Source organism: Pseudorca crassidens, chromosome 5, assembly GCF_039906515.1.
Source record: "Pseudorca crassidens isolate mPseCra1 chromosome 5, mPseCra1.hap1, whole genome shotgun sequence".
NCBI lineage: Eukaryota > Metazoa > Chordata > Mammalia > Artiodactyla > Delphinidae > Pseudorca > Pseudorca crassidens.
Window position 1 is genome coordinate 74,575,386 of NC_090300.1, and position 17,807 is coordinate 74,593,192.

The 17,807-nt window shown below is 40.4% G+C and overlaps 1 protein-coding gene across 1 annotated transcript in view; it reads right to left on the bottom strand.

Annotated features, from left to right (window-relative positions):
* The window catches only part of ATP13A5 (ATPase 13A5), a 101,363-nt gene that overhangs the window by 35,714 nt on the left and 47,842 nt on the right, over positions 1-17,807 (bottom strand). The window contains 8 exon segments of the mRNA XM_067737156.1: positions 1,165-1,325; positions 2,127-2,150; positions 2,153-2,272; positions 6,190-6,264; positions 6,267-6,339; positions 11,332-11,337; positions 14,054-14,140; positions 16,956-17,106. Coding sequence (XP_067593257.1) covers positions 1,165-1,325; positions 2,127-2,150; positions 2,153-2,272; positions 6,190-6,264; positions 6,267-6,339; positions 11,332-11,337; positions 14,054-14,140; positions 16,956-17,106 — 697 coding nt within the window.

Here is a 17,807-nt window from a genome sequence, read left to right on the forward strand (position 1 = left end):
GGTAGACTCTTTCTTCAGAGCCTAACCTGACCTCTCCCCACCCCACAGGTAACCTATTCCCTCACAGTGCCCAGATCCTCTTCCACATCCTGTGACCCCTGCACCAGCACTACTCCTTTCCTGAAACGCTCTCTGTCCTGTTTTTCACCTGTCAGTGTAGCCCTATCACTGGGTTCTAGCCCCAGCTGGCTAAGCTCCAGGAGAAAGCATCTGATGACTGTGTATGCATTCATCATGTCAATAGCTGGTAATGGCTGTTGATGCAACATTTTTCAGAGGGTCTTACATTTAGGTAGGACTCTAAATTCAGATAGTATAAAAGATGAGAACCTTTTCTTCATTAGAGGAATTCACTGGGGGAAGCACTGTATTTGGAAGAAAAAATATTTTGATGTACTAGACTGGGAGGCAAGGTGATACACCCCTCCCCTTCCAACCTCCATTGTAAAACCGCCAACCAAAGACTTGTTGTAAAGTGTTCACTTGAGGCAGGGACTGGATTCCCTGTGCTTTTCTTGGAAGTCGAGGAGAGAAAGTGGGGTGGGAGGGAGCCGGAGAGGAGCAGGAAAGCCTGAGACTATGATGCGACTTCTTCCTGCAATGACAAACCTTCAGGAGAGGCATTAAGCTCATAAGTGGACTCTTTATTAAAAAGTAGTGAGGATCTATATTCAGTATCCTGTAATAAACCATAATGGAAAAGACTATGAAAAAGAATATATAGATGTATAACTGAATCACTTTGCTGTACAGCAGAAATTAACACAGCATTGTAAATCAGCTATTCTTCAATAAAATAAAAATTTTAAAGTATACCATCTCTATTAAAAATGGATATAGGTACAAGCAAGATGTGGTTCTCAGCCACATCTGCACATTGGAATCACCGGGGGAAGGACTGATGTCAGTTCCCAGCCCAGAGATTCTGATTGAATCCGTAGTCTTGGCTTTGGAAGCTTAAAAACTCTTCTAGGTCGTTTCTACGTGAGGCCAAGACTGAGAAGTGCTGGCGGAAATGCTAAAAGCTTTTCAAACAGTAAAACTCTGGGCAGATGGGAGGGCTTTTTACTGTGGTGACTTCTAATGCCAAGAGAGAGCTGCCCAGGGTTAGGGCTGTATTCCATCTGCCCCAGCCCGTGCAGGAACTTTGCAACATTCACTCACATTCTTTCCAGGCCCACGCTCTTGGTTCTCTACCAGCTTCCAGGTCACGGAGGCAGGGACAAACTCTTCGGGTTCATTGGCTTCAACAAGGATCACGTGGCTCCCTCGAGGAATCATTTCAGAATTCTTTGCAACAGTAATGGCTGTTTGAAGGTTGTCACCTAGATGACAAAGAAAGTGGGCTTGCTTTGTGTAGAAACCTCTCAGCATCCAGAACTGAGCTCTCCCTCTTCCGAGTGACTGTACCACATTGTTGGTGCTCTTGGGGGCATTTATCGCTTTCTGCTTTTTTCATAACCGTTTATCAGGCCTATCTGTCATGGGTGCCCAAACACTACGTCTGCATTTCCCTCCCATAACCGCATCATGTCCCAGATCATCGCATATTTCCAAAATATGCACAAGTGAATAAATAAATATTTAAGTGCTTTACGACTAATCCTCAGAAGACTGACAGCTGTCAGTGGTGAAAGTTATATGGGCCTCGTCTGATAACATAAAACTATTCTTGGCATCTGGATTCCAATTAAGTAAAGAAAAAAAGCACTTAGGGCTGGCCGTGTTGGATTTGATCATCACAGGCCATGCCTACCCCACCGCCCTGAAGGACAGTTCAGCAGGGTCTCGCCCCCTTCACACAGAGGTCTCACTGGGGTTCTTGATGAGAATCCCATTCTCTTCTTTCAACATTTGTTGTGAGCCTATTAGCTCTGCACAGATCCTGGGTAGGAACAGAGGGCATCAGACAAAGAGAATGAGCTACGGTCCTTGTCTCCAAAGCTCAGGGTCGTGCTGGGGGTGGGGGAGCTACACATGTTCCCAGGTAACTGGAGCAGAGGGTAACAAACTTGACAGCCAAGTTTTGTTCTCTCCGCCTCAGTTACATGAACTCACTCAGCTCACATGGTATTTTGCTTATGCCTGGGATACATGTAATTTGACAGTCTTCCTGAAACCCATACCGGTAATCATCGCAGTCCTGATGGGGCCTAGCTCAGTTCCTTCAAGACTGGTTTTGTTTCCTTTTTCAAGTGATTCTCCATTATGAGAAGTCCCAGAAATGTTAACTCTGACTCCACCTTCTCTCTCTGGATTTGGAAGAAAGTCACTATTAAAGTGTATCCATATAATCTCAACAGTTGGATTTATTGCTTCGTTTTGAAATTTCTAAGTTTTATCAATGTAATACATGCACACGTTTAAAAAATCAAAAAGAACCCAAAAGTTTATAGTACTGAAAACCAATAGCTCCTGTCTTCACAGCACCCCACCCCTTCTCCTTCTCAGAGGTAACTACTTTTATATCTTTTAGCTGCTTCTTCCAGTTTTTCAACTCCATTTTTTTTTAAAACAATGTGTTTATCTTCCAACTCTTCTGTTGGTTTTTAAAATTTTTTGTTAGTCATATATTTTTAAAACTTTTTTAGCTTGTAAGCATTTTAGTTTAGTAGACATTTATTTAGTACGTACTGCCTACAGGATACTATAGTAATAGTTGAATATGGAATCATTTATTTCAGCCTCCATCTGTAACAGTCAGTAAATACATGACATCAGCCAAGGATTTGAAGAGTTTTCAGAATTTGAAATGGGAGGCTTGGAGTCTAACTGGGTTACATTAGGTAGTGGGACCTCTCCTCTAAAATAAAATAAATCTCAGGTGTTTCTTAAAAAGTAAATTTGGGGGCCAAGAGCTCTTTCTTGATCCCTCATTTTTTCCTTTTTCTGTCCAGAGTGGAGTTAAGATTTCAGGAAGAGGAAGGGGAAGGATAGGGAGACCTAGGGAACCAACTTCTGTGCCTGCTGTCAGTCCACTCCTATGTTCACTGTCCTCAGTCTCATCTCCACCTTCCACAGTACATGGCATATCAGAGTCTCGTTCTCTCCGGGGTTCTACAGGGTGAACCAGCTTTCCTCCTGCAATCTCTCTGTCTTGGTATAAGCTATAGCTTCTTCTATCCTGCTGATTCAGCTACCACTCCTCCATTTACTTTATGACTTACAGAAATATATAGAAATCTCTCATCTACACTTATTCCTTCTCTAGTTTTCTCTGAAACTTTCTTTTCTATCATGTTAGTAGGACTTGGGAGGGAAATGATCACGTGGTCAGTAAACTCCTTTAAGAAAAAAATCAGAGTTGAATTTCTTGATGAGAAATAATTCAACGTGGATAAGAATACAATGAAGAAACTTCTCTCTGGAGTAGAGTATAAGTAGCTACATCCTTCATTCCACAGTCCAGTTACTAAATTACTACTTTATTTTAGATCCTATATTAGGCACGTTGGTGAATACTCAGATAATCAGATATGAATCCTACCTCATGATCTTAGAGAATATTATAAAAGAAAATGCACCTTAATATAGAATTTGTTAAATTCTCATCATTTAACTTCATGACTTTCTATTATAAATTGGATTAATATTTTCTCATTAACTAGAACTAAAAGAAAAATTCCAAAATCTTCTCACCAATGTATTCTGCTTTGAGTCTCTGTTTTATGACTCTTCGCTTTTTCACTGCTTCAGGCACTTGGGTATCTCGGGATTCTACAACATTCTAGCAAAATCCTGTGTCGAGGCCTGTTGCCTCCACTATTCCTATTGCCTGCAGTGCTCCGTCCCTGGATACTTGCATGCTTTGCTCCCTGACTTTACTCAGATCTCTGTTCAAATGTTACCCCCTCAGAGGACTTCCCTAATCTCCCCATGTAATACGGTGCTCTCTGTCATTTTTAAAATCCTTTTAACCTGCTTTTTTTCTTCTTTCAGGGCATTTATCACTGCCTGACAATATTTTATAGATTAACTTATTAATTATTTCCCCCAATTAGGATATAAGCTTTGTGAGGGCAAGGATTTGATTTTATTCACTTCTGAATCCTCAGTGCCTTGAGGGGCATCCAATACATAGTCAAGCTCAATAGAAATTGGCTAAACTCATGAAAGGGTGAATCTTGATAAGGTATTGCTCCTGATTCTTTTTCCCCCTAAGTCATCTCAGGAAACTCTTCTACTTCCCCTTTATGATGTCAGTTTTTTATACATCTTGATTTTCCTAATTGGAAATTTTTGCTGAATATAATTTGACTCAAAAAAAAATCAAAACCCTATTCTTTAACCCTGTTTGAAAATGATAACTATATTCTAGGAAGCATGATAAATAGGCTCCTGATATTCTCTGGGAAAACCTGGGATAGTTGGAAATCCAGCACAATTTATCCTCATTTTTAAATTTTGTCATATTTATAATAATGTCTCTCTCACTGGTGCTTTTAAATGAGAACATCACTGTTTAATTTGTATGTGACAGCTGGGTGGCAGCTACATTCCACTTCTAGCGACATAAATCTTGTCTTCACACATGACCTTAACTTTTATTATTAAAATTTGTATCTTGAAAAATTACAAAATCCTGTGTGTTATGGGTCTTTATGCTTCCTCAAGAATAGCTAACACCTTGAATGTTAAACCTGAGAGTGCCGTTCATATATTTGTGAACCGCATATATTTGTGATTCTATTTAGAAGATTAAAATGTCATGGCGAAAGGCTTCTTAGAGATCACCCAATCCCACATTTTATAGTTGGGGGAAATAGACACAGGGTAAGGAAGGGACGGTGATTACTGATTATATTAGAGTAGATAGACTTAGGTTGTAAATAGTAATGTGGAACCGAGGATATCCACATCTTGTGCAGAGGGGTTAATAATTGTATGTAAGTGAGGATCTCTCTACCAGCAACACAAAATCAAAGATAAGTGATGCAGATGATCTGTTATTCAATCTTCCACAGTATTTCTTTACTCCTTTGTCATAAACAATTCAAAAACAAACTTTAAAAACTGAGAAACTTCGAAAGAAAAAATAATCTACAGATTGTCCTCTGCTGAGGACAATGTATCTCCTGAACGTAATTAAGAATACTGAGTTCTACTTCATATAAGGAACTCAATTTGCACTCACTACCTCTCCAGACTCGAAGGAGGTGTACTACTGATTCTTGAAAGAAGACATATCTAAGGGATTCTGAAGGTCTTTTAAAGTGCCAACTGTATGAATATGATATTAGCATATGTCAAGGATCAGAATTTAGGACAATAAGAATTGGAAGGGCTACCAGATGAATAAGGGGTGGCAAAGGACATCTGAAAAAAAAATGAACAGCCAAGAACAGACCATCAGTCTGTGAAGGATGGAGTTAATGGGAGCTATGAGGAAGATCAAAATCAGAAAAAAGAGGGACTTCTAAAAAAAGACTCGAAGTAGAGAGAGAAGTTAAAGCAATCATTTGTCAAATCTTAGAATTCTGTGCACAAGTTGATGGCTATCAGCAATTGTAAGGAGAATATAGACGAAAATCAGGAGTAAAAAGGTCAGTTTTATCCAAATGAACTCATTTGAATGCAACAATATTCTTACAAATCTGGGCTGCAGCTTAGAGAGTGCATATGTTTATAAGACTAAGAAACAATACAAATCAGCTCAAAATCTGGCCCTGAAAGATGAAATTGCTGTGAAAATGATCAATTACCTTGCTCTAATACCATCTAATTTACTCTAATCACTTTTTTTTTCCTAAAAGATTTATCTTTTTTATATTCTCCTCTCATTGATCTAAGACCCCATAAGTGATGCCAGCCCCCCGGAGGTGACAGAGCATCCCTGTCTGCAGAATTAATCTAGGGTTCAGACCTGTCTCTTTGGTTCCTTTTAACACTCCTCATTCTCACCCTCCCTGGTCCTCTGACCCCGCTGTAGTTCCCTGTTCTGGCTTCTGAGGCTTGCTTCACACCTCCCTCTCTGATGCCCCATTGTGGTTGAGCTTTTCTGGCTGACATTTACTCACTGCTTCTCTGCTTTTAAGTTACCACCTCTGCCTTAGCAGATCTACTGAGCCCACTTCCCACTTACCGAGAAAATAACCACCTCCACATTCATTGATTTAGGTTGGTTTGCTCTGTGTGTTTGAGCTTTTAAAATATTTTTGCCTCCTGAAAGAGATAAGTGTCAGTTAGTACCTGTTTCAGATCTGCAGAACCTAGCCAGCATCTCCGGGGCACCTTTCATATAGACACAAAAATAATCCTCCCCTCCAGCTGAATGACCACAGGCATCCTCTGCAGGCTGCAGGAAAATGGAAACTGTTGAAAGATGGCGATGGCTTCCAAGTCGTACGTTGTCACAACGTTGATATTTTTCTAGCTGCGTCTAAGGTGATTCTCTCATCAAGTTGTCTGGTCTGCAAGGCCCTTCCCCTTGGCTGCTTGGAGGAATCTGAGTCATCTTCCAGACCAAGTTTGCAGGGCACCACCTCTGTGGTACTTCTCTCCTAAAAACAGTATTTACTCCCACCTCTGGACTCTCGCTGTTCTTTCTTCAGCCTTTATTATAGCACTTGGCACATTATACTGCATTTATTTGCACCTATATTGATTTTTCTATCAGTCCACATATTCTTCCAGCACAGAGCCCAACATGTCTAGCTTTCTTTTTTTTTGCATTTCTCTTTTTCTATTTTCTTTCCTTTTTTTTCTTTTAAACATCTTTATTGGAGTATAATTGCTTTACAATGGTGTGTTAGTTTCTGCTGTATAACAGAGTGAATCAGCTATACGTATGCATGTATCACCAGATCCCCTCCCTCTTGTGTCTTCCTCCCACCCTCCCTATCCCACCCCTCTAGGTGGACACAAAGCACCAAGCTGATCTCCCTGTGCTATGCGGCTGCTTCCCACTAGCAATCTATTTTACATTTGGTAGTGTATATATGTCCATGCCACTCTCTCACTTCGTCCCAGCTTACCCTTCTCCCTCCACGTGTACTCAAATCCATTCTCTACATCTGCATCTTTATTCCTGTCCTGTCCCTAGGTTCATCAGAACCTTTTTTCTTTTCTTAGATTCCATATATATGTGTTAGCATACAGTATTTGCTTTTCTCTTTCTGACTTACTGCACTCTGAGTGACAGACTCTAGGTCCATCCACTTCACTACAAATAACTCAATTTCATTTCTTTTTATGGCTGAGTAATATTCCATTGTGTATATATGCCACATCTTCTTTATCCATTCATCTGTCGATGGACACTTAGGTTGCTTCCATGTCCTGGATATTGTTGCTTCCATGTCCTGGATATTGTAAAGAGTGTTGCAATGAACATTTTTTGAATTATGGTTTTCTCAGGATATATGCCCAGTAGTGGGATAACTGGGTCATATGGTAGTTCTAGTTTTAGTTTTTTAAGGAACCTCCATACTGTTCTCCACAGTGGCTATATCAATTTAAATTGCTACCAACAGTGTAAGAGGGTTCCCTTTTCTCCACACCCTCTCCAGCATTTATTGTTTGTCGACTTTTTGGTGATAGTCATTCTGAGCAGTGTGAGGTGATACCTCCTTGTAGTTTTGACTTACCTTTCTCTAATGATTAGTGATGTTGAGCATCCTTTCATGTGTTTGTTGGAAATCTGTATATCTTCTTTGGAGAAATGTCTATTTAGGTCTTTTGCTCATTTTTGGATTAGGTTGTTTATTTTTTTTGATATTGAGCTGCATGAGCTGCTTGTATATTTTGGAGATTAATCCGTTGTCAGTTGCTTCATTTGCAAATATTTTCTCCCATTCTGAGGGTTGGCTTTTTGTTTTGTTTATGGTTTCCTTTGCTGTGCAAAAGCTTTTAAGTTTCATTAGGTCCCATTTGATTATTTTTGTTTTTATTTCCATTTCTCTAGGAGGTGGGTCAAAAAGGATCTTGTTGTGATTTATGTCAAAGAGTGTTCTTCCTATGTTTTCCCTAAGATTTTTACAGTGTCCGATCTTATAATTAGGTCTTTAATCCATTTTGAGTTTATCTTTGTGTATGGTGTTAGGAAGTGTTCTAATTTCATTATTTTACATGTAGCTGTCCAGTTTTCCCAGCACCACTTATTGAAGAGGCTGTCATTTCTCCATTGTATATTCTTGCCTCCTTTATCAAAGATAAGGTGACCATATGTGTGTGGGTTTTTCTCTGGGCTTTCTATCCTGTTCCACTCATCTATATTTCTGTTTTTGTGCCAGTACCATAGTGTCTTGATTACTGTAGCTTTGAGTATAGTCTGAAGTCAGGGAGCCTGATTCCTCCAGCTCCGTTTTTCTTTCTCAGGATTGCTTTGGCTATTTGGGGTCTTTTGTGTATCCATACAAATTGTGAAATTTTTTGTTCTAGTTCTGTGAAAAATGCCATTGGTAGTTTGATAGGAATTGCATTGAATCTGTAGATTGCTTTGGGTAGTATAGTCATTTTCATGATGTTGATTCTTCTAATCCAAGAACATGGTAAATCTCTCCATCTGTTTGTATCATCTTTAATTTCTTTCATCAGTGTCATAGTTTTCTGCATACAGGTCTTTTGTCTCCTTAGGTAGGTTTATTCTTAGGTATTTTATTCTTTTTGTTGCAATGGCAAATGAGAGTGTTTCCTTAATTTCTCTTTCATATTTTTCATCATTAGTGTATAGGAATGTCAGAGATTTCTGTGCATTAATTTTGTATCCTACTACTTTACCAGATTCATTGATTAGCTCTAGTAGTTTTCTGGTAGCATCTTTTGGATTCTCTATGTATAATACCATGTCATCTGCGAACAGTGAGAGTTTTACTTCTTCTTTTCTGATTTGGATTCCTTTTTCTTCTTTTTCTTCTCTGACTGCTGTGACTAAAAGTTCCAAAACTAAGTGGAATAATAATGGGGAGAGTGGGCAACCTTGTCTTGTTCCTGATCTTAGAGGAAATTGTTTCCATTTTTCACCATTGAGAACGATGTTGGCTGTGGGTTTGTCATTTATGGACTTTATTATGTTGAGGTAGCTTCCATGTATGCCTACTTTCTGGAGAGTTTTTGTCATAAATTGGTGTTGAATTTTGTTGAAAGATTTTTCTGCATCTATTGAGATTATCATATGTTTTTCTCCTTCAGTTTGTTAATATGGTTTATCACATTGATTGATTTGTGTATATTGAAGACCCTTGCATTCCTGGGATAAACCCTGCTTGATCATATTGTATGATCCTTTTAATGTGCTGTTGGATTCTGTTTGCTAGTAGTTTCTTCAGGATTTTTGAATCTATGTTCATCAGTGATATTGGCCTGTAGTTTTCTTTTTATGTGGTATCTTTGTCTGGTTTTGGTATTAGGGTGATGGTGGGCTCATAGAATGAGTTTGGGAGTGTTCCTCCCTCTGCTATATTTTGGAAGAGTTTGAGAAGGATAGGTGTTAGCTCTTCTCTAAGAGCTTTGTTTGATAGAATTTGCCTGTGAAGCCAACTGCTCCTGGGCTTTTGTTTGTTGGAAGATTTTTAATCACAGTGTCAATTTCAGTGCTTGTGATTGGTCTGTTTATATTTTCTATTTCTTCTTGGTTCAGCCTCAGAAGGTTGTGTTTTTTAAGAATTTGTCCATTTCTTCCAGGTTGTCCATTTTTTTGGCATATAGTTGCTTGTAGTAATCTCTCATGAACCTTTGTATATCTGCAGTGTCAGTTGTTACTTCTCCTTTTTCATTTCTAATTCTGTTGATTTGAGCCTTCTCCTTTTTTTACTTGATGAGTCTGGCTAATGGTTTATCAATTTTGTTTATCTTCTCAAAGAACAAGTTCCCGTTGTTTTTGGTGTCTGTCCCAGCTTTTAGTTTTATAGATTTTTGCTATTGTTTCCTTCATTTCTTTTTCATTTATTTCTGATCTGATCTTTATGATTTCTTTCCTTCTGCTAACTTTGGGGGTTTTTTTGTTCTTCTTTCTCTAATTGCTTTAGGTGCAAGGTTAGGTTGTTTATTTGAGATGTTTGTTGTTTCTTGAAGTAGGATTGTATTGTTATAAACTTCCCTCTTAGAACTGCTTTTGCTGCATCCCATAGGTTTTGCGTCATCGTGTTTTCATTGTCATTTGTTTCTAGATATTTTTTTATTTCCTGTTTTATTTCTTCAGGGATCTCTTGGTTATTTAGTAACATACTGTTTAGCCTCCATGTGTTTGTACTTTTTACAGTTTTTCTTTTCTTATCATTGATAACTAGTCTCATAGTTTTGTGGTTGGAAAAGGTACTTGGTACGATTCCAATTTTCTTAAATTTACCAAGGCTTGATTTGTGACCCAAGATATGACCCACCCTGGAGAATGTTCCATGAGCACTTGAGAAGAAAGTGTATTCTGTTGTTATGGATGGACTGTCCTGTATATATCAAGTCCATCTGGTTTAATGTGTCATTTAAAGCTTGTGTTTCCTTATTTATTTTCATTTTGGATGACTTGTACATTGCTGAAAGTGGTTGTTAAAGTCCCCTATTGTTATTCTGTTACTGTCAACTTCCCCTTTTATGGCTGTTAGCATTTGCCTTATGTATTGAGGTTCCCTATGTTGGGTGCATAAATATTTAAAATTGTTATATCTTCTTCTTGGATTGATCCCATGATCATTATGTAGTGTCCTTCTTTGTCTCTTGTAATAGTCTTTATTTTAAAGTCTCTTTTTTTCTGATATGAGAATTGCTACTCCAGCTTTCTTTTGATTTCCATTTGCATGGAATATCTTTTTCCATCCCCTTACTTTCAGTCTGTATGTGTCCCTAGGTCTGAAGTGGGTCTCTTGTAGACAGCATATATACGGGGTCATGTTTTTGTATCCATTCAGCCAGTCTGTCTTTTGGTTGGAGCATTTAATCCATTTACATTTAAGGTAATTGTCGATATGTATGTTCCTATTACCATTTTCTTAATTGTTTTGAGTTTGTTTTTGTAGGTCTTTTCCTTCTCTTGCGTTTCCTGCCTAGAGAAGTTCCTTTAGCATTTGTTGTAAAACTCGTTTGGTGGTGCTGAATTCTCTTAGCTTTTGCTTGTCTGTAAAGGTTTTAATTTCTCCATCAAATCTGAATGAGGTCCTTGCTTGGTAGAGTAATCTTGGTTGTAGGTTTTTCCCTTTCGTGACTCTAAATATGTCCTGCCACTCCCTTCTGGCTTGCAGAGTTTCTGCTAAAAGATCAGCTGTTAACCTCATGGGGATTCTCTTGTGTGTTATTTGTTGTTTTTCCCTTGCTGCTTTTAATATTTTTTCTTTGTATCTAATTTTTGATAGTTTGATTAATATGTGTCTTGGAGTGTTTCTCCTTGGATTTAACCTGTATGGGACTCTCTGTGCTTCCTGGACTTGACTATTTCTTTTTCCATGTTAGGGAAGTTTTCAACTATAATCTCTTCAAATATTTTTTCAGACCCTTTCTTTTTCTCTTCTCCTTCTGGGACCCCTATAATTTGAATGTTGGTGTGTTTAATGTTGTCCCAGAGGTCTCTGAGACTGTCCTCAATTCTTTTTATTCTTTTTTCTTCATTCTGCTGTGTGGTAATTATTTCCACTATTTATCTTCCAGGTCACTTATCTGTTCTTCTGCTTCATTTATTCTGCTATTGATTCCTTTTAGAGAATTTTTAATTTCATTTATTGTGGTGTTCATCATTGTTTGTGTGCTCTTTATTTCTTCTAGGTCCTTGTTAAACGTTTCTTTTATTTTCTCCATTCTATTTCCAAGATTTTGGATCATCTTTACTATCATTTCTCTGAATTCTTTTCAGGTAGACTGCCTATGTCCTCTTTATTTGTTTGGTCTGGTGGGTTTTTACCTTGCTCCCTCATCTGCTGCATATTTCTCTGTCTTCTCATTTTGCTTAGCTTACTGTGTTTGGGTCTCCTTTTCACAGGCTGCAGGTTCATAGTTCCCATTGTTTTTGGTGTGTGCCCCCAGTGGGTAAGGTTGGTTCAGTGGGTTGTGTAGGCTTCCTGGTGGAGGGGACTGGTGCCTGTGTTCTGGTGGATGAGGCTGGATCTTGTCTTTCTCATGGGCAGGACTGTGTCCGGTGGTGTGTTTTGGGGTATCTGTGAAGTTAGTAATACCTTAGGTAGCCTCTCTGCTAATGGGTGGGGTTGTGTTCCTGTCTTGCTAGTTGTTTGGCTTGGGGCGTCTAGCACTGGAGGTTGCTGGCCGTTGGGTGGAGCTGGGTCTTAGCGTTGAGACGGAGATCTCAGGGAGAGCTTTCGCCAATTGATATTACATGGGGCCGGGATGTCTCTGGTAGTCCAGATTCTGAACTCGGCTCTCCCACCTCAGAGGCTCAGGCCTGACACCAGGCCAGAGCACCAAGAGCCTATCAGTCACATGGCTCCAAAGAAAAAGGAGAAAAAAATTTAAAAAAAAAATAAATTAAAAAAATAAAATTATTAAAATAAAAAAATTAAAAAGTAATAATATTTAATTAAAAGAAGAGAGCAACCAAACCAATAAACAAAATCACCAATGATTACAAGTGCTAAAAACTATACTAAGATAAACATAAAAATCAGGAACAGGTCAGTTGCAGACTGCAAACCTTAAGTCTACAGCTGCTCCCAAAATCCACCACCTCAATTTTGGGATGATTCGTTGTCTATTCAGGTATTCCACAGATGCAGGGTACATCAAGTTGATTGTGGGGATTTAATCCACTGCTTCTGGGGCTGCTGGGAGAGATTTCCCTTTGTCTGCTTTGTCCGCACAGCTCCTGGAGTTCAACTTTGGTTTTGGCCCCGCCTCTTCGTGTAGGTCGCCCTCAGGCATCTGTTCCCACCCAGACAGGATGGGGTTAAAGCAGCGGCTGATTAGGGGGCTCTGGCTTACTCAGGCCAGAGGGGAGGGAAGGGAGCGGTAGTTATAATTGGAATGCAGGGTGAGCCTGTGTCAGCAGAGGCCAGCATGATGTTGCAACAGCCTGAGGCGTGCCGCGTGCTCTCCCTGGGAAGTTGTCCCTGGATCACGGGACCCTGGCAGTGGCGGGCTGCACAGCCTCCCAGGTTGGGGAGGGTGTGTGTGGATAGTGACATGCGCTTGCACACAGGCTTTTTGGTGGCGGCAGCAGCAGCCTTAGCGTTTAATGCCTGTCTCTGGTGTCCACGCTGATAGCCACGGCTCGTGCCCTTCTCTGGAGTTGGTTTTGGCAGTGCTCTGAATCCCCTCTCCTTGCGCACCCTGAAACAATGGTCTCTTGCCTCTTAGGCAGGTCCAGACTCTCCCGGACTCCCTCCCAGCTAGCTGTGGCGCACTAGCCCCCTTCAGGCTGTGTTCACGCCGCCAACCCCAGTCCTCTCCCTGGGATCTGACCTCCGAAGCCCGAGCCTCAGCTCGCAGCCCCGCTGGTCCCAGCGGGTGAGCAGACAAGCCTCTCGGGCTGGTGAGTGCCGGTCGGCCCTGATCCTCTGTGCGGGAATCTCTCCACTTTGCCCTCTGCACCCTTGTTGCTGCGCTCTCTTCCATGGCTCCGAAGCTTCCCCCCGGCCATCCCCTGTCCCCGCCAGTGAAGGGGCTTCCTAGTGTATGGAAACTTTTCCTCCTTCACAGCTCCCTCCCAGAGATGCAGCTCCCATCCCTATTCTTTTGTCTCTGTTTTTTTCTTTTGCCCTACCCAGGTACGTGGGGAATTTCTTGCCTTTTGGGAAATCTGAGGTCTTCTGCCAGCATTCAGTAGATGTTCTGTAGGAGTTGTTCCACATGTAGATATATTTTTGATGTATTTGTGGGGAAGAAGGTGATCTCCATGTCTTACTTCTCCGCCATCTTGAAGGTCCCTCCCAGCATGTCTAGTTTTGAAGTCACTTTATGACTTAGCACTTAGCACAGTGCTCGAGCATACATAGGTACCTCATGAGTGTTTGTTGAATAAATTAATGGATAAATTCAGGAATGAAGGAATGAGCAAACTGACCATGGATACTGTTAGGATAAGGCAAAATAATAGGAATATAAAAATATGTAAAAGACAGGGGAATTTCACCAGTTTTAAGGGGGAATATTTATATAATTTTAAAAAAGCAAATCATACCCAACTGGCTTTTGGTCCTGGTTTTATTACCATGTTGGAAACTGATATCCCAAATTTGCAGTAGTCTACATTGCAATCTTCCGTTATCTGTTTTAAAATGAAAACATTCATAAGATTCCTTAGAGAAAAATAATAAGAAAGAAATATCTCTCTAATAAATATCTAAATAGCACTTTAATCTCTTCAAAACCATTTTCATGTATTTTCTCTTGTAGGCCAATTATCTTAATACCATCATTGTCAAATTTCTGTTGTGTTGACTTATATTAAGGAACTTATTGTAAAATGTCAAAAAGCCAGAATTATTGTGACTACATTTTAAGTAGTAATTGGTGGAGGAAGTGCTAACTACAGCCCATTGGCTCTTCCTAAAAGGCATGTCTTGTAAATGGATGAGGGTTGAAGTGGAGATCTACTCTCCAATATACCTGAGCACACTAGCTCTCAGATGACAGAGGGTTGAGTCTTGAGATAAACACAATACTATTTCTTATGCTTTATCTATGCTACTAGCTTAATTCGTTAGCTAGAGAGTTACAAGTTAGCTGCTAGCAAATTAGAAAGCATATTTGAAAATAATTTGTATTCTTTGGGTGTTACAACAGTATAAGTTATACCATCTGAGAAACCAATATTAAGCTAAAATATGGTAAAGGCAGTCAGATATATAAATAGCACAAGTCAGAAAATAGGAGACAACATCTGGTTTCCGCTCTATCACTTACTTGTTCAACCTTGGGGATATCACTTCATTTCTGCAGATCTCAATTTCTTCCGGAAAATATCATGACATCCCTTCTAGTGCTAATATTCTTAGAGTCTGTAAGGACATTTTCCCTCCCCGTTATGCTTAGTGAAAGGAACTACCAAAAGATATTTAACTAGAGACTCTTTCTCATCCAGCTTTAAACTCAATGAACAATTTGCACTTTCTTTGCTTGGGGTGGATATAACTGGTCTTAAAGACAGTACTTACAGAGCTAATACTATAGATTTATGTCCTCACATAAGACCCCAACTTGTATGTCATTTGTACAAAGAGATCAAGCCTCCTCCATTGGAGAAGGGGGCACTGTTAGAACCAGGATCAAAGTCACATACAGCAATAATGACCATGTGCAACTCCTCACTGTGTCAGCACCAATGATGCTGGTAAGGACCTTGCTTATAAAAATTACACTGATTCCTCTCCATTAAGATCCAGAAAAGTGATTTTAGTCTTGCCCTTATATTGTGAATAAAAATATTTCCTGCCATATCAGCAAACAAAGGACATTGGAACCATCAAGCCAGCACATTACAGCTGCCTAGCTGGTGAGCCCTCAGGGAACTCGGGATAGAAATAGGATGCCTGCCATCTAGCATTCAGCCTCTGCAGGCACCCCTGACAGTGCACCCTGAGGAGACTCAGGATGAGAAAACACAGGATGCTGGCCCCAGAGAGCTGAGGTGCATATCAAAGGAATGATTTCAGTGAGCCCAGACTTTTGCATTTTCCCATACATAGAAAAGTGCTGAATTCCTTAACTTGAGATATCTTGTTGCCTTTAATTAACAGTAATCTTTTGATTTGACTACCTGGTCTTTGTTGCAAAAACTCCTACGTATCCTGGCTCCCCCTCCCCGCCCAACTTGCCTCTTGTAGTCCGTCAGAATTATCTGAGATACTGTGCCCTGGGCTTAAGTCCTCAGTTTTGTCTGCCACATAAAATATAACTCTCGACTTTTAGGTTGTGAATTTTTTTTCAGTCGACAATATCAAGCATTTCTCCACAGCAAATGCTCTCTTTTGAATTTACTGATACCAGAAATTTCCCTGTTTACCAGGTTTGGCCTTTTATTACTTTGGCCTCTAGAAAGCTACAATTTTCCTACAATAAATCTTTGAGTTAGCCTCTTTGTGAGGTGTTCTCCATGTCTGTACAGTCATCTGTTTTCATTCCTTTACAACTCTGTTTAAATGCTGTCCTGTATTTTGTGTGTCACTATAAGTAGCTTTAGAACATTTTTTTGGAGGGCAGAACAATGTAGTTAATTAACTAACTAATGAATGAATGAATACTCTCCATGGTTTGGGCACTTTACAATGCATGCCGCCCCTTCAGGCTCACAGTCTCAACGTGCTCCTGACTGAGGCATTATTATCCAAATGCGCAGATGAGGTCATGACTCAGAAGCTTGTTCTGGATTTGGGGTCTTGCATCTAGAGAGTGGCGGAATCAAGAGGTTTTCCCACTGTGTCATGACAGTCACCAGGGGGGAGTCTTATAACCTTCAGCTGTCACCTACATTCACCTCAGGAAACCGAACCCATTGGATTGAGGGACCTCCATTCTGGTTTTGAGACCTATACTGTCTAGTACAGTAGCTATGAGCCACTTGTGGCTATTTAAATTTAAATTAGTTAAAATAAATAAAATTTAAAATCCAGCTCCTTAGATGCATACCCACAGTTCATGTGTTCAATAGCCAGCATGGCTAGTGGCTACTGCCTTAGCGGTACTGCTTTAGACTAGTGTTTTTCCAAGAGTGTTTTGTACCATGTTTTGGCCTGTCAAGGTTTTCTGTGGTGAAATAGGTTTAGTAAATGTTGCGTATTATATTCCCTCTTGAATATTCACAATGCACCACACTATATTAAAGAAATCCTAAAGAAATCAACTTAACTTTGTTTGAACAGCAGTTCTCAAATTTATTTGATCATGGAACCCTAGCTCATGTTGCACTAGTTAATAGAGTCTTGGAGCAGGGACTGGGAAATTCAGGTAGGATCAGACCCTCATTCACATATTGTTATGAATCTTCTCTGGGTTTCAACCAAAGTTAGAAATGCCTTGGAACTCCTGGTAAGTATTTCTTCCAGTTTTCCTCATTCAGTAGAGCCAAGAAATAATCACCTTACTCAAGCTGTGACCTCAAACATTTTGAGGTCCAGTGGATCTCCCTGGATGGTCCTGTCGAGAAGGATCAGACAGTGGCAGCTGGCCATGGCCACACACAGTGGGCCCCAGGGCAGAGCCTTGACCGAGGCAAAGCTGTGGACTTCCTGGAAACTGGTAGAGAAGATCATTAGTAAGTTAAGATCTTCAACAAAATCATTTTGCACACCCTGCCCCTTAAAATCTTATTAACATAAGCTTCAATAATACCTAACCCCTATGCTCAAAAGCTTCAATAGCTCCCCATGCCCTGTACGATAAATTCCGAGTAGAGTACTTGGGTATAATCACAGGGGCTTTTGTCAGGTTGCCTGCCGCCAGCCCACAAGGTGGCAGTGTTGCAGGAAGGCACATTGTGGGAAGGCTCAGAGCTGACATCTGTGAACTGCAAAGTTGCTTCTGCAAAGCCACCCAACCCAGGCAAGAAGTCTCCAGGCCAATGGGGTAGCAGGGATGGAAAGGAAGCCTGCCTGCTGGCTCCTTTCTTCTTCAAGTAAAAGCAGGCATGGGCTCAAATAGTTCTCACTAATTGGCCCTTTGGCCTTCGCCTGTATTTGACAGCAGACTGGCTTGCCTTACCTTCTCTTCTCCCATCTTAGAGCTGAATAATAATTGTTTCTAGTGGTTTCTACTTCCCCCAAAGTTTCAGAGTACCAGTGGCAAGGGAGGGAGAGAAGGGGTGGAAACTGCAAACATCCCTTTCCCCTTTCACTGCTCTGGCCAGTAGAGGCCCTACCTGTCTGGGCAAAGGCCTGGCCTGGGCATCAGAGCAGCCAGAAGCAGAGACACATGAATAGGGCTAGAACCCAGGTATC